Consider the following 19979-nt stretch of genomic DNA (forward strand, 5'->3'; position numbering starts at 1 on the left):
ATGGAAAAGCAATGCACATTTAGGAAATGGAGTTAAGTGCATTTTAATTTAGGCCTCCTTTTGTCAAGCTGTGTAAAGGTGTTTTCTTTAATTGCAGATTGCTGTGGTAAAAGCTACGATGCTCATAGAATTCCTATGAACACAGTTTACTTAGCGCCGCGTTGTGGGGGTGTGGGGGGTTGTAACCCCCTACATTTTACTGAAAACTTCACTTTTTCCCTGTTTTTAGGGAAAAAGTTAAGTTTACAGTAAAATGTGGAGGCTTACAACCCCCCAAACCTCCCACAATGCCGGCGCGATCTCTATTAAGTAAACTGGGGGGGCTCCCCAACAAAACCCCCCGTCAGAGCCCCTAAAAACTGTAATTTTCTTCGGCGCGCGCCTCCGTCTTGCGCTCAGTTGTCGGCGCGCACCTTTGTCTTTCGCGGGGTTGTCTATGAACCCTGGAGTTTTCACTGCAGCGGTCTGCAATAAAAAAACACAACCCTTACACAGCTTGATAAAAGGGGGGCCTTAGTAATTACCTAAAATTAAGTTTACGCTTCCCCAACCCAAATAACCGTGTTGCCTTTTTCCACTTCTGTGATCTCACAGTTTAATTTATTGAGTCGTCCGTCTAAAATAAACAACGATTCCTTGGAAGGTGTCATCAGGTACTGGCCAAAGAGACCACTGCCCTGTATTATTCGGTTCTTGCTGTTCCAAATCCACTCTTCTGTCTTCACAGGCTCCTTGAGGCTTTTTACCATTTTAACTTTGCCAGAAGAAAGTTCTACAAAGAGCACATCAGTCTGCGTGCCGGAACTAGCATAGACGTTGTACTGGTGAGCCTCTGTAAATGATGGCTGGAAAGCCACATCTGATATATGCAAGTTAGTATGAATATCAAATGCTTCTTGGATTTCTCCTCTGATTGTAATATATTGAACACACATGAGACCTTTTATGTCATCAATGCTGACAAGGTAATGTCCATCAGGAGAGATGAAAGGGGATCCGGTTATATCCCCATTATATCCAATAACAGAGTCAGTGACACCATCCACTATAAGTTGCGGAGGAACAGCCCCAGTGCTATCAGGCTGACAGGAAATAAAGTAATACCCTCCAAGGTGCGTATAAGCCAGAGATTGAGGAATGCAATTATAGTCCTTTAAATTAATTGTCTTGATGTACGACATTGTTTCAAGGTCAATTTTTTGAAGTGCAGGCTCACCTTTGTGAAGAATAAATCCAAACCTAAAACAAAAGACAAAGTCAAAAAAAGAAATGTTAAGATCGCAGGAGACATTATTGAAGAACAATTTTCTACAGCTCAACACTTGGGAATAATTCTGTACGAGCATGATTTTTAGATCACATTAAATATTCAGTTGTGGTATATTACATTACAGTAATCGTCTGCATTTTTTTCATTATAACAAATGGTATTTTTTCACTGCCATTTCTTCTCCCTAAGTATAACATGCTTCAGAGTTTGTTGTACATTATGTAATAAACTAGTCGTTAAGCCCGTTACATTAACGGGTGCTAGAATATATGTCTGTCTGTGTTTTTATTTATGTCTCTTTCCTCTCTCCATTTCCCTGTGTAGCGCTGTCTCTGCTTTCTTCCTCACTCTGCACTCTCAAGCTGTAATATTACTGCCTCGCTTTTTCTCCCTGCAAGCATCTCTGCTCTCTTTCTCATCCCCAGTTTTTTTGCTCTTTTTCTCTTCTTGTAGGGGTCTCTGCTCTCCTTTCTCTATATGTTCCTGATTCCTGCAAACTTCTGTTTTATTAAGTTCAAGTTCAAGTTTATTAATATTTGATGAATCGCTAAATCGGTTTGCAAAGCGATGTACAAAATATAAAAGAAAGTAAAATTATAAAAAGACAAACCCAATGTATGCTCCTGATCCTGTGTTTGTTTTTTTATTCCTTCTTCAGTCTCAAGTTCTTTATCTGAACATTCCCGTCTCTCCAACTGCAGCTCTCTTGCCCTCTAAGCCCCTGCTGTACATGTCGCTGCTGATCCCCTCTCACTGACCCTTGCAATTTGTTATGCCGGCTGGGTTTCCATGGCAACCCTGCTTGTGGGTCTGTGAATGTAGGGCCGTTTTGTTATTTCCTCGTGGGAAGCTGTCCGGGTCCGGGGGAGGCCACGACGGGTTGGGCGGACTCCCTCGGCGGTTTCTTCCAACACCTACCGAGCCCCCAGCGCTGCTTTCAGCTCCTCCTGCACGGGGTCCAAGCCGAGCCAGCCAAGCCGAGCCAGCGATACAAACAGGTGAAAAAGGAGGCGGCACTCTTCCCCACCCGAAGTCCTACGCCCACTGCTCACACATGCTAAACTCCCACGCAGCCGACCTTGGAATCGCGCACGGGAGCCCCAGCCAGATCGACTCCTCCAGGCCGACGATGCACCGAACATGCCCGAAATCACAGCCACAACTAAGCGCCAGCTCCTCCTGAACTCACAGACACACCTAAGTGCAAGCTTCTTTGAAGAGCCACATGCATTCGGGAGTCGAGGTTTACACTGCACGCCCGAACTCACAGCCACACCTAAGCGGAGTTGAAGAGCAGGGAGGCCCGCGTCCAGATTCTCTGCCGGGTACTGACACAGCTAGGTGCGCATGCGCACTTCTGCGGCCACAGACCTACTGATCACGGAACATGCAGATAGGAGTGCGCATGCGCGGCTAGCGTTTTATTATATATAGGCAGTGGCGTACCAAGGGGGGCCGGGGGGCGGTCCTCCCCAGGTGCAAGGCCCGAGGGGGTGTTCAGCTGGCCACTTACTGGGGAATAGGCTGCCGCCGGGGAAAGAAAGAAGCCGGCGTCAAATTCTCCCTCCCTGCTGCTTTTCATCCCCGAGCCAAGCAACTCTAGCCATCCAACGTCAATTCTGATGTCGGAGAGGACGTTCTAGGCCAGCTAATCACTGCCTGGCTGGCCCAAAACGTCCTCTCCGACTTAGAATTGACGTCGGGCAGCCAGAGTAGGTCGGCCCGCGGGAAAAGAAGGAGGGCGATTTTGGCGCCGGCCTGTTTCCGATGGCCAGTGACAGCCTTTCCCCGGCGGTGGTGGCAGCATGATGGTGGTAGCGGCGGTGGCATGGGGGAGGGAAGGGAGAAAGAAAGAAAGGGGGGGAGCCAGGGAGCCAGAAAAAAAGAAAGGGGGCAGGGTGAAAGAAAGAAAAAAATGGGGCATGGGGAAAGAGAGAGAAAGACAGACATAGAGAAAGAAAAGGGGCATGGAGAGAGAAAGAAAGAAGGGGGCAGGGTGAAAGAAAGAAATGGGGCACGGAGAGAGAGAGAAAGACAGACATAGAGAAAGAAAGGGGGCATGGAGAGAGAAAGAAAGAAGGGGACAGGATGAAACAAAGAAAAAGTTGGGGGAGGGAATGAAGTCTGGAGGAGAGGAAGCATACAGGAGGCTGAAAGAAGGGAAGAAATATTGGATGCACAGTCAGAAGAATAAAGTGCAACCAGAGACTGATGAAATTACCAAACATAAAGATAGGAAAAATGATTTTATTTTCAATTTAGTGATCAAAATGTGTCCATTTTGAGAATTTATATATGCTGTCTATATTTTGCACTATGGGCCCCTTTTACTAAACTGCAATAGCAGTTTTTAGTGCAGGGAGCGTCGAGAGCAGCGTGGGGCATTCAGCGCAGCTCCCTGCGCTAAAAAACGCTATCGCGGTTTAATAAAACGGGAGGGGGTATATTTGTCTATTTTTGTATAGTTGTTACTGAGGTGACATTGCACAAAGTCATTTGCCTTGACCTCTTTGAAAACCCGTGGAATATAAATGATAATTAACATTTTCTCTGCGTACAATGTGCTTTGTGTTTTTAAAATTTTATTGTTGGTAGATCATTTTGACTTGACCACGAAGGTAACGGGGAGGGAAGGAGGGGAGCTGCTGAAAGACATCTAGTAATCCTTGCAGGCTTGACTGCAGGGAATTATTTTTATAAAATCATGTTTTGTTATGTGACTGGCATTATTTAGACTTTAATTTCTATGAATGAATAGAATGAAAATGATATAAAATTACTTGCTTATTTTTATGTGCGTGCGCTGAAGGAAAGTGGAGAGAGAGTGGGCTGAGGACGCTGAAGGGAAATGGGGAAGAGAGAGTGGGGGGAAGACGCTGATTTATAAATTGACAATTGTACAGAATATTGTTTCTTTTTATACTTTAATATAATAAGTTCAATATAAAACAATTCAAGGCTTGTGTAGATGGAATCAGGTGGTTTGTGGGGAATGAGGACCGAGCTTATGGGGATTAGTCCAATAAAATGGTATTTTCATATTTCTCATTATTTGTTTTATTTTTATTTGTTAATTTGTAAAGTGGTGATTGTTATGTATCAGTTTTTCAAATTTACATCTACTGTCTTTATATTTTGCACAGTATTAGAGGACATGTATTTTGTTTTTGTGGAGTTGTGGTGTTGCATTGTATGCAAAGTCTGGTTTTTTGGCAATTCAGTTTAACTTTTGTCTACATATTTCTATTTCTAGTTTGTGATTATTCCATATTGGGCAAAGGTGTATCTGTCTGTGTGTATGAAAGGGACATGGCTTTCTGATAGCATCGACTGTACTGGATCAATTGACTGTGCAGGATCTGGTTTGTTTAGTTTTACAATGTATGTGTTGTTGTTCTAGTGCTCACTGCAGTGTTTAAGATGCTGCCTTTTCCTAGGTACACTCTTGTTGTGCGATATGTAGATTGTTACTAAAAATCATATTTTTCATATAGATGGGGGGTGTCAAAAAATGATGGGCCCCAGGTGTCACATATGCTAGGTACGCCACTGTACATAGGATACACTAGACATCTGAAATTTCTTATATATGCTTCATTACAACCTCCCCCCCAAAAAAAAAACAAAAAAAAAAAACCTAATGCAAATGTTCACATTTTTATAGTCTACTAAAGTAAGAAAAGAACTCTGATACTCTCATGATGCTGTATAATTTATCTACTCGTATATTTCAAAGAGCCTCTTTCCATCATCATGGTTTTGATTTTGGAGTAACCAATGCAATAGGAGCCAGGAGAGAAAAGGTACAAGGATACAAGACACCTGAAATTTCACCTAAAGTCCAAGAAAATGTCTCTGCCTGACTGGCTGATATTGCTGCCTGGATGTTCTGCTGTCATCTGAAACTAAACATGTCCAAGACTGAGCTGCCTCTCTTTCCTCCTAAACCCTCTGCTCCTCCTTATCCGTTCTCCATCTCGGTAAATAATACTGTCATTGTTCCAGTCTCCTCTGCTCGCAAACTTGGAGTTGTCTTTGATTCCGACCTCTCATTTTCTATGCACATCCAACAAACTGCTAAGGCCTGTCACTTCTATCTCTGCAAGCTCACTTCATCAACTCTGTAAGCTCCCTGGGAATGCCCAGGCCAACTCTTTTTGTAAACCGCCTAGAACTGAAAGGTATTGGCGGGATAGAAAACACTAATGTAATGTAATATCACCAAAATTTGCCTCTTCTACTCTGAGCACACTACCTGAAACCTTGTCCATACTCTCGTACCTCATGCTTAGATTACTGCAATCTACTTCTAACTGGTCTCCTGCAGTGCCACCTCTCCCCCCTCTGAAAAATTGGCTGCACGATTCATCTTCTACCAACCTCACTATACTCATGCACCCCTCTCCTTAAATCACTTCATTGGTTCCCTATCCACCTTTGCATTCAATTCAAGCTGCTATTGCTGACCTACAAGTGTATTCATTCTGCTGCCCCTTAATAGCTCTCCATTCTTCTCTCTTCTTATACAGTACATCTCCCAGAGAACTGCATATAAGTCGCTCTTAGCTTTACCCTTCTCCTCCACTGCCAATTCTAGACTTTATTCCTTTCATCTAGCTGCCCCCTATGTCTGGAATAAATTACCTGAGTTTGTCCACCAAGCCCCTTACCTTGTTTAAAAGCAGACTGAAACCCCATCTTTTTTATATAGCCTTCAATCCATAACTCTACTCCTCTGCCCATCAACCCAGCCAGCTAATTAACCGTTCCCCTTAACTATATCATGACATCCTGTTTGACTATCTCGGTTGTTTAGATTGTAAGTTCTTTCGAGCAGGGACTGTCTTCTTCTTTGTGACTCTGTACAGTGCTGTGTACATCTGGTAGCCCTATAGAAATAATTAATACCGTATTTTCATGTAGATAACGCGCACCCGTGTAAAACGCGCACACGGGTATAGCGCGCGGGAAACCAAGATATATGTAAAAAAAATTTTGTATACTGCGCACACCCGTATACCGCGCATGCTGCCCGACTCTCCCGTTGCCGCCCGACTCTCCTTTTGCCCGCCCCAACTCTCCTCTCCTCCTTGAAGTCCTGTCCCCACCCTGAAAGCCTGATGCCCTCCCGACGTCCGATTCACCCCTCCCCCCGCAGGACCGCACGCACCCCCACCCCGAAGAATCGCTCGCACGCACCCGCACCCCCACAGCCTCCCGACCCCCCCCATCATGTAGAAGTTCCTACCGGTGTCCTGCTGCTTCCTCTTGACGGTTCCGCCCTTTCTCAGACGTCAAGCCCTCTTGCCCCGCCGAATCCCTGACTCCCCGACATGATCGGGGCAAGAGGGAGTTCAAGCCCTCTTGCCCCAGCCAACGGCGGCACCCCCCGACACGATCAGAGCAAGAGGAAGCTCAAGCCCTCTTGCCCCCCCGACTCCCCGACATGATCGGGGCAAAAGGGAGGCCAATCCCTCTTGTCCCGCCGACTCTCCAACTCCCCGACAATATCGGGCCAGGAGGGAGCCCAAGCCCACCATGTGCCCAAGGCCCCGCCCCCAGGAGGGACCTAAGGCTCTCGGGCCTATTCTGATTGGCCCAGGCACCTTAGGCCCCACCAGTAGGCGGAGCTTTGGGACGGATGGGCCAATCCGGCCTCATTCCATCGTTGGCTGTCTGCTGGACAGGCGGGTTTGGCTCCCGTCTGTCCGGCCAACTACACAAAGGTACGGGGAAGGGGGTGGGGGTGTCGTGGGGGTCGGCCAGGGGGTTCGCGGGTCGGCTGGGGGGGCGGTTGGAGGTTCTTGGGGGGTGCGGTCATTGGGGGAGGGGGGTTTGCGTCGAGGGCAGGAGGACCTGGGATCCCTCCTGCCCGTAATGTACTGCAGGGTGGGGGTAGGGGGTCGCCGTGGCCAGGAGGGTTTGGGCTCCCTCCTGGCCTGAACAACTAGCGGGGGGGGGGGGGGTCTCCAGGGCCAGGAGGATTTGGGCTCCCTCCTGGCCCGAACAACTAGCGGGGGGGGGGGGGGTCGACAGAGCCAGGAGGGCTTGGGCTCCCTCCTGGCCCGATATTGTTGGGGAGTTGGGGAGTCGGCGGGGCAAGAGGGCTTGGGCTCCCTTTTGCCCCGATCGTGTCGGGGAGTCATGGGGGGGGCAAGAGGGCTTGAGCTCCCTCTTGCCCCGATCATGTCGGGGAGTTGGGGGGGCAAGAGGGCTTGAGCTACCTCTTGCCCCGATCGTGTCGGGGGTGCCATGGTTGGCTGGGGCAAGAGGGCTTGAGCTCCTCTTGCCCAGATCGTGTCGGGGTGCCGCGGTTGGCTGGGGTAACAGGGCTTGGGCTCCCTTTTGCCCCGATCATGTCGGGGAGTCAGGGGGGCAAGAGGGCTTGAGCTCCCTCTTGCCCAGATCGTGTCGGGGGTGCTGCGGTTGGCTGGGGCAAGAGGGCTTGAGCTCCCTCTTGCCCCAATCATGTTGGGGATTCGGGAAGGCAAGAGGGCTTGAGCTCCCTCTTGCCCCGATCGTGTCGGGGGTGCCGCGGTTGGCTGGGGCAAGAGGGCTTGAGCTCCCTCTTGCCCCAATCATGTCGGGGGTGCCACGGTTGGCTGGGGTAAGAGGGCTTGGGCTCCCTTTTGCCCCGATCATGTCGGGGAGTCGGGGGGGCAAGAGGGCTTGAGCTCCCTCTTGCCCCGATCGTGTCGGGGGTGCCGCGGTTGGCTGGGGCAAGAGGGCTTGAGCTCCCTCTTGCCCCGATCGTGTCGGGGAGTCAGTGGGGCAAGAGGGCTTGATGTCAGAGAAAGGGCGGGACCGCCGGAAGAGGAAGCAGCGCAGGCGCAGGGCTCACAGAAGTGCCGGGACCGCCAAGAGGAAGCAGCAGGACACCGGTAGGAGCTTCTACATAATGGGGGGGGGGGTCGGGAGGCTGTGGGGGTGTGAGCGGTCCTTCAGGGTGGGGGTGCGGGTGCGGGTGGGAGTGCGTGCGAGCGGTCCTTCGGGGTGGGGGTGCGAGTGGTCCTGCGGGGGGGGGGGGGGGGTGAATCGGACGTCGGGGGGGAACTATGTTAAAAAAATTTTGTACAACGCGCTCACGCGTATAACGCGCAAGGTTATGCACGGTTTGTAAAAATCGTGTATAACGCACGCGTTATATGCATGAAAATACGGTAGTAGTAGTGAACTAGAAGAATAGAGCTAGGTCATAGATAAAACAAATCAACTAGGACATATCGCTGGGATTCCTTATTTATTGGAAAAACTAACAAATTGGGAAGGAATGAGAGTACACTTGGGAAGTGATGCCTAAGGCCCGCATTCGCATTGCGTCGGAAGGAGGAGGAGAAGCAGGAGGACTTTGTGGTTCCTCCTGCTTCCGAAGACTGCACTGGAGGCCTACAAAGCAGGAGGGACTGATTACCTCTCCTGCTCCCAACTTTAGAGGTACGGGGAGCGGGGGTCCGTTTTCTGGGGTGAGAGGAAAGCACTAATGGCAGGAGGGAGTCGTCATCCCTCCTGCCATTTGTGGGTAGCGGGGGGAGGGGGGTTGACAGGTCTGTTTATCCAATGACCACCAATTTTAACCGTTTTTTGCACCAGGGGGGTTTTATCAGCATTTTTCAATTAAACCTAAAATTTGAAGTCCTAGTTATGATATCCTTGTGACTTGCACTTTGAAGTTTACCTTATCATGACTACTTTTTTGATTAACCTGACTGTCCTCTCACATGTATCTCCCCCTTCACTATAATATGGGACTCATTTTCAAAAAATGTAGGCATCCAAACAACAGCATAAGCCAGCACTTGGAGATTTTCATCGCCACAACATCCAGGTGCTGCTTTTCAAAACCTAGTTTTTAGATGTGTTTCAGAGCATTCACCTTCCAGGATATCAAAATGTTAAGGGGGGAGTGTAAGAGGTGTCCTTTGGGCAGGATTTGGACGGGCTTAGCATTTGGATGTCTTAAAGAGATAATCAAACCTTTTTCAAGACACCCATGCATCATTTGACCATAGGTTCCCAACCTTTTTTGAGTGCCCACTCTCTCAGGTAAACAATATTGTACATACTATATATTGAAAAACAAGGACACATTTTAAAATTATTTTATTAGAAGATAACAACAATATTGATGTATTGCTCACAGAATGATTAAAAAATGAATATAATATTATTAGTGAGAGAGCTGAGATTGATGTGATGAAACTTCCATCCAGCGTCTGCTCCTTCCTCTCTCTCCACTTCCCTTCAGCGTCTGCTTCAGCGTCTGAAATAACTTAGGGGGGTCTTTTACTAAGGTGGGCTAGCCAATTTAACAAGCGCTAAATTGGATAACATGCCTTAGTAAAAGATCCCCTAAGTTAGGTGCCTAACTTAATTGGAAAAACCATTTTAAAAGGCTTTAAACATTGTTTAAAAAATGTAGGTGCCTAGAAAAACAGCACCTTCATCACGTCTACAGAGGCACCTTAGAAAGTCTAAGGTCAAAGTAGGCGTGGTTAACACCGGAAACAACCTTAGCCATTCTAAGTTGCCTCGGTAGAGACTATTTTCATCAAAGGTAGGTGCCGGAAATGTAGACCTTTAAAACACTGGTCTACATTTCCTTTGACAAAAGCTGTGATTCTGTAAATGGCTACTGTATTACCTTTAACTTGTCTCTTATAAAACATTTCTAAGAGGAGGAAAAAGGCTTCAGGAGCTGCGGAGAGCAAATGCTACATTACAGCTATGAAGGAAAAAGCCATATAGCTTTTACTGGCTTCCCTCCAACTCTCTCATAGGCCATAAAAAACCTCCTTGTATACATGCAAATTGAAAACGTGAATTAGAAACGCAGATTGCATAAGTAATATCTGAGCGTAGATTTTAAATATTTCTACTTCAAACAGGTGGGCAAAACATCAGGTAAGCAGATAAAAATAATGTGATTATCTTAAAGATTCCTGCCAAAATGTGTCTTCGCTCGCTGTCCCAGTAATTTCAGTGTACATTTGGACCTGTGGAAAACATTGACATTATGGGGACAGCCCGAGGCGCCTGAGCCATTCAGGGCCATAGGCCCCGTCCCATGCATCACATGATGCATCGGGATGGAGCCTAAGGCCCGCATTCGCATTGCGTCGGAAGGAGGAGGAGGAACAGGAGGACTTTGTGGTTCCTCCTGCTTCCGAAGACTGCACTGGAGGCCTACAAAGCAGGAGGGACTGATTACCTCTCCTGCTCCCAACTTTAGAGGTACGGGGAGCGGGGGTCCGTGTTCTGGGGTGAGAGGAAAGCACTAATGGCAGGAGGGAGTCGTCATCCCTCCTGCCATTTGTGGGTAGCGGAGGGAGGGGGGGTTGACAGGTCTGCCTATCTTTTATTCACTTTTTTTTATGGGGCAGATATTTTGCATATGTAACACACCCAATTGGTGTTTCTTCTTCTGCATAGTAAATCAATCGCTTCCTACTTTTGCATGCCATTTCCCCTCATTTGCATGGGTGGATCAGATCGGATAGGAGCTTGATCGGAAAACTGTTTAGTGCATCAGGTCGAGGTCAGGGAACGATCGCAAAACCAGTAAATCTGGTTTTGCGATCGTCGGTACAGGATCGGAAGGTTTAGTGAATCTGGGCCTAAATCCATTTTGCTATCCAGGGATCAGTCTATCGACCAGCATTCAGACAACTGACACTACAGGCTGAGTATCAGCCTACCACACAATTCCTATGTTAAAATCAATGAATAAACCGGAATTAATGGCTGATTTTAATACATGATCTATAATTGAGCAGTGGCTGCCTAGAATAAGATTAAAGAAATAATGGGAAGATTACTATAATAAAAGGAACTAGTGCCAAAAAATAATTAGAAGGAAAAAGAAATAGCACTGAATCAATGCTGTAAGAAAACCAACGAGAACGGCTGCCTTTGATGACCACTTAGCTAGACATAATTATTCAAATCCTTTATGTAAATTTTTAGTACCATCAATATATTTTCATTCACTTCATTTACCTTTAATATTTTAAGAACATCAAATTAATCCCATTATTATCCACATAATTAGCCAAATCTTTCTCATTTTAGTTCAGCTGGAATGAAGCCAAGAGATAAGATTCATGCAAGTTCATCACCGGGCTCCTATTTGCTACAGCCTTCAATAGGGTTCCTAACCACAATAAATCTAGGCATTGCACTGTCAGAAAGTAGGAATGACCTACTACACTAAAATGTCATTAGTTTCATAGAGGCCAATGCAATAAGCTGTAAACAGTTTTACAGATTCCTAATGCCTCCGAATATCATGCTTTATTGACTTGTAGAAATAATATTTTAAAATGTTGCATGGCACTAAATTTTGTGGATTTCAACGGCAAAAAAATTAACTCTGTCTGAGATATAATTAAGGGGTTTGTTTACTAAGGGTCTCTTTTATCAAGCCAAATAGCAGGGGCCGGTGTGGGAAAAGCACTAAAGCCCATAGGGATTGAATGGGCTTTGGTGCATTTACTATGGCTTTATAAAAGGGGCCCTAAGTGTGGTATAGATCTGCTGTCACCATGCATTGGTTGCCCACATTAATGCATAATAATTGCAAAGTCTTTGTGGTACCTGTTAGGGGCATGTCCAGTGTCTGCTGTGTAGTTACCATACAGGCAAGACAGTTACTGCAGAATAAATCCATCAACAGACAGCACAGTACATGCATCTATGCTATCTGACCAAGGAATTTACTGTGACCCCCCCAAGAATTAAAAAAATTTAGTCACTAAACATCAACCCCCCCAAACGAGGAAGCACCTAACAGATCAGCAATCACTCCATCCCATAAAAAGGTACCCAACCCAGATCGGCATCATTCCACACCATCCATAAAGGCATCCAATTGAGACTAGCATCATCCCCATGAGGAGACACCAGACCTAGATCACCATTAACCCTTGCTAGATGTCATTTAGAATCCAAGCTGGCAATAATGATCACTCCTTTCCCACTGCTAACCAACCTGGGAAGCATGAGGAATGAGTCAGGGGCTTCTTTGGAGATTTGGGAGGGGGATGTTGATAATCTGAGCTGTTCTATCAGAATTAGATTAACTTCCCATGAAAAACAGGGTGATGTTAAAAATGTATATTTGATTTCTAAAGTATAACACCGTACATTACCCATTTTTTCCAATATATTGGCTGATGACTATTCAAGATTGTGAGGTTTCCCCAAAGGGGAATGCAGACAATACTGGATGATCCAACAACAGATCAAAGTGGTGCAGTGCATGTAGGGCATCTACTATAATTGGATTTTTAGTAAGAAGTGAATGTTTGTGGATCCAACTAAAGCAGATAATGAATAAGGTTTAATCATCTCAGATTCCATTTCCATACACACTAGAAGAGTTTTGGGGGCAGAATTCTGGAACCACCAGCATGCACTGCACAAGCTAGAAGCAAGTGCATATTTCCTGAAATCTGAAAATCCTAATCCTCCTTCAGCTTCTGGGCGTTTGAAGATTTTTTAGGGAAATTCTTAAAATAGAGTGACCTTCTTAGAAAATGATGGAGGAAAGAAGGACAACATCTGAAGGATATATAAAATTCTAGGTATTACGGTCATTTGAATAACTTCCAAATGTCCTCATCAGGTAAGCCAAAGGGGCGACAGAGCTGCAACATTCCTGAATTTTAGTGAGTAAATTATAGATATTAAGATATAGAAGTCCTGATTCTGTAAAGTGCATCTAAAATATATGTAAATGAGTGAAGAGACGTCTGCATCGAAGCCTATGCTACACCCATGTCTATATAGTTAGGCTCAGTTTTTCCCAAAGATCACCCACAGAATTGTGGATGCATGTCAGAACTTGTATCCACAACCTTTGGACATCCAACTACCAATTATCGCTTGTTAAGATCCTTAAATCGCTATTTAACCATTTAGGTTGGACGCCTAAGTCCTGCTTAATTTTAGGCAGAACTTAGGCGCACTTAGGCGTCCTTTATAGAATCAGGCCCAGAGTGTCCTCCTATGTAGACTGAAATTTAATATCCAAGTATTTTATATCTGAGCACACCATTGTACTGGGAAGGATATAAAATATCTTTGTGCAATAGTCATTTAGGGGCATCACTTCAGTTTTATCTAGGTATCCAGATAACTTGCCAAAGGAGATAAGTGTAGATAAAAAAGCTAGAATGTATGTCGCAGAATGCATCAGATATAAAAGATCATCATCAGAAAAAGGTGTGACTTTTACTTCTTTCTTGCAGTACGGAATTCCATGAATCTTAAAATGAGAATTAAGAGTACTTTAATAGCGGTTCTAAAGATAGATTAAACAAGAGTACCCCTAGACAGAACAAAGGAAACAGTATAACAACCTTCCACAAAAACTTTGCCAGAGGGTGAAAGTAGAGCAGTTTCAATATTTTAAGAAATTCATCGCTTAACTGGAACCAGTGTATTGTTTCAAAAAGATAGTACCATTTGATGTACTCAAAGGCTTTCTTGGCATCAAGTGTCATGGCTCAAATAGGATGGGGAAGTTTGTCTGCTAAATGTAGTACATGACAGAAGACCCGTGTGTTGTCTAGAGCCATTTGATTCCAAACAAAGTCACTCTATGAGGGGGTGATAAGGAGGGGCATAAATTTCACTAGACGGTCAGCTAGGATCTTAGCATATATCTTACAATCATAACTGATTAAGGAAATTGATCTATAATTCCTAGTGAGAAGGGGATCTTTATCCATCTTCAAAAATACAATTATAGTGGCCTCTGTGAAGGATCCCATACTAGTTTGGCTATTTATGAATGACTGGTATAACTGAAGCAAAATTTATCTTTATAACTCTCATTTCCGGGTGCTTTATTGAGTTTCAATCTCTTTATGGTGGTTAGAAACATGACAGCAGATAAAGGCCAAATGGCCCATCTAGTCTGCCTATCTGAGAGATAATGGTTCTATGTTTAGGGGCATTAATTATGTGAACACTGACTGAATCTAACTGAGCAGGAAACACCTGCAATAAAAAGGAAGTTATATGAGGGCTGTTCAATAATTTATCTACTTCAGAAGGAAAGAAACGTTTTCAAGAAAATTGTTTTATTTTTCTTTATAATACCCTGATAGCTCCGCACAGTACACTTTATTCACTTTTCCTGCAATGACTAACACTTTTGACAAGAATTCTTCTGATTGACCATCAAACCAGGAAGTCACAGCTTCTTTGACGTCTTCATCACTTGAAAACCGTTGTCCAAGGAGAGATTTCTGTAAAACTCGGAACAGGAAATGATCTGAGGAAACCAGGTCAGGACTGTAGGGGTGGATAGTTCAGGTGCAGAAACCTACATTCTCGGATGGCAGCCTGTGATTGTCGTAACATGTGCACCGGAATATTGTTGTGAAGAAGCAGCAAGTCTGCTGAAAGTTGTCCTCATCTTTTTCTTTGATTGACTCCTGCAAAGCGATCATTGTGTTGGCATAATTCTCCCTGGTTATGGTTGTCTTGTGTGGCATGAACTCCAGAAGCAAAGGTCCTTCATCATCCCAGAAGATAATTTCCATGACTTTACTTGCAAATTTTTGTGTCGTGAACTTTTTGGGGTGGGGGATGACTTGTGCTTCTACTGTTTTGATTCCACTTTGAACTCTCTGTGATAGACCCAAATCTCATCTCCAGTCACCAAGCAATGAAATAAATTCACATCTCCAAGTTCTCCTGACAGCACTACAGCCTTGTGGCCTTCTGACTGGCTTTGTTGACAAGACATGGATATTTGTATTTTGTCATAAGTATGACCAATTGAGCTGGTAACTTCCCCCAGGACTGATCACCACTAATTCTATGAGGATCAATTCTTGAGACATAATTGAACAAATTTTACAATTAGTTACTGCATCTGTGGATTCACAGGCTGCCAGGGGACCTGGGTATAGTACATTACCTTAGCATGTAACTATTCATAGAAAATACATTGTTGGAAATATAGTATTAGCATGAGTGGGTTAACTCAGGATAGCAGATAATGATTGCAATGATCCTGATCCAGGACACTGTGCAGAACTGATTCAATAAGATTAAGCTCACTCTGCTTCCAGTGAGGTTTTTTTTCACTTTATGACCTTGGCAGCAACTATTCTCTCACATCATAGTACCTATTAAATATTAGAATAAATCACTTTAACATTGCACTGAAATGCCCCTTTACATATTATTTGCTGAATGTCCATGCAGTAGAAATATGTGCAAATTTATCACATGCAGTAATGAGTATATTAAATGGAAGTATAAATTATGTAGTGTCAGCCTGTTTTCCAGCATTATTGTGAAATGCATTACAGTATACAGTAATTCAAATAGTTTTACAACTATTACTTTCTGATATAGGAAAATAAGATAGACCTTACTGAGTTATTCCAATGTCCAGTGAGCCCAGAAGCCTATATGTGATACTATTAGTCTATGTCACAAATATCCAGAGGACCCCCCCCCAAAAAAAAAAAAAAGTAAATCAGCTTTCTCATAGTTTATTTTAAGAAATAAACAATTGTTTTTTGTAGTTTACTTGCCTAACAATATTTTATGAACTTTTCCTCCAGGAACTTGTCTTAGGGAGGACGTTATCAACATAGGCTACTATTAAGACATGTTATTTTGCCATTAACCCCAGTTATTGACTGTGTTGTAACTAAGGGATCCTTTTACTAAACCTCAGAAGAGCTTCTTACCTCGAGCCGGTGAGGTAAATGATCTGACACTCATTCAATTCCTATGAGCGTCGGAGCATTTACCTCACCGGCCCATGGTAAGAAGCTCTTTCGCAGTTTAGTAAAACCCAGCATAAGTAAATGTAACTAGTTTCTGTCCAGTGGAGTTTTAAGAAAGGAAGTCTACTTGTCTGGTCTTAAGACTAAAAATTACCCACACATTTGACATTCTTGCATCAGTTCTTGAAAATATTCAGTTTGCCATCAGACAAAAAAATTTATTAGAACAACAAAAGACATTGTGCTCTTGAGTGCAACACGGCTTTTTGAACAAGTCAGCTGACATATCGATGTATAACTTACCCTCTATGTCTCTTTGGTGTGACCCAGCTCTTAAGTACAAAAATAAGACATTTACATGAAAAATATGGCAAAAAGCAGGATTATGGCAGATACAACTTTTTTCTTCATAAACCTTGCTACCCTTTCAATCCATAAGTACACAATTTCCTGGACTTCAACATCACATCTCACAATGGAAAACACTGACTTCTCTTTGTACTGAGCCAGCCAGAGGGGAACTGTTGGGCAAGCACGTGGAGGAGTTGAGGAGAATCGGAGGTGCTGTGAGTGTGCTTGTTTCCAGCAGCTGCAGGGGCTGAGAGGGCTGACACAGCGGCGAGGCAGGAGAAAGTGAATTGGAGAGGCAGAGGAGGCAGTTAAGGGGAGCGGAAGGCAGGAGAAGTTAGAAGGAAGTCGGAGGAGGCAGTAATAAGGAGCAGAGAAGCGGCAAAGGGAGCAGGACGAGGCGGGTGGTAGCTCCGCCCACCCCCCGACGTCACAGCCGATCTCCCCCATAAAAGGGGTCGAGTCAACGGCGGGTCCTCAAACGCTGAGCCAGCCAGAAGGGAACTGTTGGGCAAGCACGTGGAGGAGTTGAGGAGAATCGGAGGTGCTGTGAGTGTGCTTGTTTCCAGCAGCTGCAGGGGCTGAGAGGGCTGACACAGCGGCGAGGCAGGAGAAAGTGAATCGGAGAGGCAGAGGAGGCAGTTAAGGGGAGCGGAAGGCAGGAGAAGTTAGAAGGAAGTCGGAGGAGGCAGTAATAAGGAGCAGAGAAGCGGCAAAGGGAGCAGGACGAGGCGGGTGGTAGCTCCGCCCACCCCCCGACGTCACAGCCGATCTCCCCCATAAAAGGGGTCGAGTCAACGGCGGGTCCTCAAACGCTGAGCCAGCCAGAAGGGAACTGTTGGGCAAGCACGTGGAGGAGTTGAGGAGAATCGGAGGTGCTGTGAGTGTGCTTGTTTCCAGCAGCTGCAGGGGCTGAGAGGGCTGACACAGCGGCGAGGCAGGAGAAAGTGAATCGGAGAGGCAGAGGAGGCAGTTAAGGGGAGCGGAAGGCAGGAGAAGTTAGAAGGAAGTCGGAGGAGGCAGTAATAAGGAGCAGAGAAGCGGCAAAGGGAGCAGGACGAGGCGGGTGGTAGCTCCGCCCACCCCCCGACGTCACAGCCGATCTCCCCCATAAAAGGGGTCGAGTCAACGGCGCACAGCCATTCGGCGCGCGGCAAAGGCGCTCGCCTTAGCGAGATCGCCTTTGCGAAGAGCCTCAAGAAGGGCCTCAAGGAGGAACTTTTAACTAAGTCTGTAGTTTAACTTAGTCGGTAGTTCAACTTCTACAAATAGCTAATCAACCAATTAACCTCAGTCTAACTTCCAACCTACACCAAATCCTTTAACTCTCTACCTAATCAGTAAGCACCCAAAACTTTCACACTAACCAGGCAGACATCACCAGTCACTCTATCCTCAAACTTTTAACCAGGCAGACCACTCTATCCTCATACCTTTCAATCAGGCAGCCCCTTCTAGTCCACTGGTAAACAGGCAGCCTTAACAAACAATTAACTGACTATCTCTATCCCTCAAACTTTAACACTTATTAATCATGGCAGGAAGGACCAGAAGCAACAAGACTTCAATCAAGTCAGGCTGTCCAGTCACCGAGGGTATCCAGGGGTGGCTACGGTACACGTTCAGACAGAGGGGAAACCAGGACGAAATGCAGAGGTCTCTGTACAGACCGAGGCCATCCCCCCCCCCCACAAAGTTGTCTACAGTCTCCACACAGACGGAAGCAATGGAGCAGCTAGATGACAGCCTTTTGCAGGAGCTAAGGAACCTGAGAGAGGAGGTCCAGCGCCTATGAAGCATTCGTGACGACGAGACCTTCATCGACGGAGTCATCCAAGAGCTATCCCAGATCACCAATCAGGAATCCATACCCACAACACCCAAAGCAACTAAGCCAGCAACCAACCCTGCTACCTTGAGACCAACCACCGGAATACAGGAGGAGACTGAAGACGCTGACTCCTGGCAGCTCGTAACTTCCTCCACAGGAAAACACAGAAAACCTTCTTCATCTTCTGTTTCTTTCTCTCACATACAGGGCTGTTCTACATCGACCCCGCAAATCACCTTGAAGAACAGATTCCAGCTACTCCAGGAAGCATCTGACAACGAGGTACAGGGTGTTGTTCAGCAGAAGGCCCCAGTTCCGGAGACAACAGGTCGGCCCACCCCTAAGAAGCGCAGAGTGGTGGTGATAGGGGATTCGCTACTGAGAGGCACCGAGGGACCAATCTGCAGATCAGACTTACAATCAAGAGAGGTTTGCTGTCTGCCGGGGGCTAAGATTCGGGATGTAACCGCTTGCCTGGACAGACTCATAAAGCCCCAGGACCACTTCCCTATGCTTCTCATCCACGTTGGAACTAATGACACTGCAAGGAACACCCATGAGAGCATACAAGAAGACTTTAGAGCCCTGGGTGAGAAGCTGAGGAGGTTGGAAGCGCAGGTGGTCTTCTCCTCGATCCTTCCAGTGAGGGGCAAAGGTAGAGCCAGAGATGAGCGCATCCAGAGGGCTAATGACTGGCTGCGAGGATGGTGCAAGGAGATGAACTTCGGGTTTCTGCACCATGGAGAGACGCTGCAAGGACTACAAGGATCAGACGGGCTACACCTGACAAGAAGAGGGAAAAACGTCCTTGGACACCGACTAGCCCACCTACTTCATAGGGCTTTAAACTAGGTAAGTTGGGGGAGGGTACAGGCTCAATCAACCCACCTGGCGAGCTAGGCTGCCAACACTTTTTGGAGACTGGGGTAAGTGGACACAGAAATTCTGGGTTCAGGACTAGGGTGAGTACACACATTTCCGAGACTGGGGTGGGTACATGTTGTGATTTGGGGTCTAGGGAGGGTACACACCTTGCAAATTGTACCAAAAGAGTCCAAATAGCTCAAGCGGGAATTCCCCCACAGAGTACACACATTTCTGTGTCTGGGGTAGATACTCACAATAAAACTAGCATTAAAAGCGAACATGCGGCATGGAAAGCCATGTACGTCAACGCCCACAGTTTGGGCAACAAGATCCTAGAATTAGAGACTGAAATGAGGAACGCTGACCTGGATGTGGTGGCGATATCTGAGACCTGGCTCACGGACTCCCACGGGTGGGACATGGTCATACCAGGCTACAATTTACTTCGCCGGGACAGGGAGGGTAAAATGGGAGGAGGTGTAGCACTATATACTAAAGATGACATTAAAGTCACCAGAATTGCAGATGTCAGGTACACAGGGGAATCCCTTTGGGTAAATTTGGCCAGGGGGAAAGACAAATGCCTGTATCTTGGCGTAATATACAGACCCCCAAATCAACAGGAGGACCTGGATATGGAATTGATCGGAGACATAGAGAATATCACCTTGCGTGGGGATACAGTACTGTTAGGTGACTTCAATATGCCTGGTGTGGATTGGAACACACTTTCCTCTGCATCCAGCAGCAGCAGGAGGCTATTGAACTCTATAAAGGGAGCAAGACTGAAACAACTGGTACTGGAGCCAACAAGGAAGCAGGCAATACTAGACCTGTTACTTACAAATGGCGAGAGTGTCACAGAGGTCTCAGTGGGCGAGGCATTGGCCTCCAGTGACCACAATATGGT

At 45.9% G+C, this 19979-nt stretch overlaps 1 protein-coding gene across 4 annotated transcripts in view; it reads right to left on the bottom strand.

Annotated features, from left to right (window-relative positions):
* Window positions 1-331: 331 nt before the first annotated feature.
* The window catches only part of FSTL5 (follistatin like 5), an 865201-nt gene continuing 845553 nt past the window's right edge, over window positions 332-19979 (bottom strand). For all 4 annotated transcript variants that reach the window (XM_033941548.1, XM_033941557.1, XM_033941565.1 and 1 more), the window contains one exon: window positions 332-1239. In XM_033941548.1, the coding sequence (XP_033797439.1) occupies window positions 537-1239 (703 nt within the window). In that variant the 3' untranslated portion in view covers window positions 332-536. The remainder of the gene's footprint in view (window positions 1240-19979) is intronic.

The sequence above is a fragment of the Geotrypetes seraphini genome, chromosome 1 (assembly GCF_902459505.1).
Source record: "Geotrypetes seraphini chromosome 1, aGeoSer1.1, whole genome shotgun sequence".
Lineage (NCBI taxonomy): Eukaryota > Metazoa > Chordata > Amphibia > Gymnophiona > Dermophiidae > Geotrypetes > Geotrypetes seraphini.